Genomic DNA, 1,204 nt, shown 5'->3' with positions numbered 1-1,204 from the left:
CCAGACCCTCTGCTTGGGCCAGACCCCCAGCAGGAGAGCGTCCGTGGCCGCAGGGATGGGGATGGTCCCTGTGCTGGGGATGTCCCTGTCTTTGATGCCCCCCCAGCGTGCACACACCAGCTGAAAAATAAGGGGAATGATTGCAAAACGGGGCCCCGGGCAGGCTGGTACCCGAATGTGCTGAGCTCTCATAGCTCAAAGGGCTTTTCGACCCCTCTCTTGGTGCTGGAGAAGATGGGGGAGCGGATGGGGATACCCCCTGCCCTGCATGGGCCTTTTTGGGGTTCTCTCGGGGGCACAAGCATCCTTGTGGGGGCTGTGGGAAGGGCTGAGCTGCTGGCGGGTCTGGATCTTGTGCCTCAGTTTCCCCAGCTGCCGAGCAGGGCTGTGGCTGTCACGGCACGAGGGCCACCTCCCTCGTTCGGGGTGGCCGTCGTTAACCGCCGTGGTTTTCGCTCTTTTTCCCCTCCACCACAGCCCAAATCGAAGTGATCCCCTGCAAGATCTGCGGAGACAAATCCTCGGGGATCCACTACGGCGTTATCACCTGTGAAGGCTGCAAGGTGAGCCCAGGGACACCCGAGGCCGGGTCCCAGCGGGCGGGTGGCCTTGGGGGCTAGCATGGGCGCTTTCCCAACGCCTCCCCATCCCGCGCAGGGTTTTTTTCGGAGGAGCCAGCAGAACAACGCCAGCTACTCCTGCTCCCGGCAGAGGAACTGCCTGATCGACCGCACCAACCGCAACCGCTGCCAGCACTGCCGCCTGCAGAAATGCCTGGCGTTGGGCATGTCCCGCGACGGTGAGTGCTGCCCGGGGTCCCCAGGGGCCTGTCTGCTCCCCCCCGGAGCGAGTTGGGTCATTGGGGCCAGAGCTGCTTCCCCCTCTGAGGCCGGCCCGGGGAAAGGAGGGGGCTGGGGGGGGAGCAAGAAATGCTTTTGCATTTTCCACGGGAAAATTTAAATCGATTCTGTTCTGTTCGACCCAGGGTCAGTTTGGGGTGGGGGGGTGCATCCCACAGGGTCCCTGCCCCGCTCAGGGGTCATCACCCCCAACCCGTGCGCTCCCCCGGGAGCCAGGACCCTTCCCCGGGCAGGCGGGCGGTCGCGGCCGTCGCTCTGCAGGGGCGATGCTGCCCTGACGCGCCCGCCCGCTCCTCCCCGGCAGCGGTGAAGTTCGGCCGCATGTCGGAGAAGCAGCCGGACCG

The 1,204-nt window shown here is 65.4% G+C and overlaps 1 protein-coding gene across 1 annotated transcript in view; it reads left to right on the top strand.

Annotated features, from left to right (window-relative positions):
• Positions 1–477: 477 nt before the first annotated feature.
• LOC104131113 (nuclear receptor ROR-beta) overlaps positions 478–1,204 on the top strand; it is a gene marked incomplete at its 5' end in the record, with an annotated part of 10,575 nt that continues 9,848 nt past the window's right edge. The window contains 3 exons of the mRNA XM_009644238.1: positions 478–563; positions 658–799; positions 1,165–1,197. Coding sequence (XP_009642533.1) covers positions 478–563; positions 658–799; positions 1,165–1,197 — 261 coding nt within the window. The remainder of the gene's footprint in view (positions 564–657; positions 800–1,164; positions 1,198–1,204) is intronic.

This window comes from Egretta garzetta, unplaced genomic scaffold, assembly GCF_000687185.1.
Source record: "Egretta garzetta isolate BGI_Z169 unplaced genomic scaffold, ASM68718v1 scaffold418, whole genome shotgun sequence".
Taxonomy (NCBI): domain Eukaryota; kingdom Metazoa; phylum Chordata; class Aves; order Pelecaniformes; family Ardeidae; genus Egretta; species Egretta garzetta.
The sequence above is the reverse complement of the archived record's forward strand: the minus strand, read 5'-3'. Positions and strand labels throughout refer to the sequence as shown.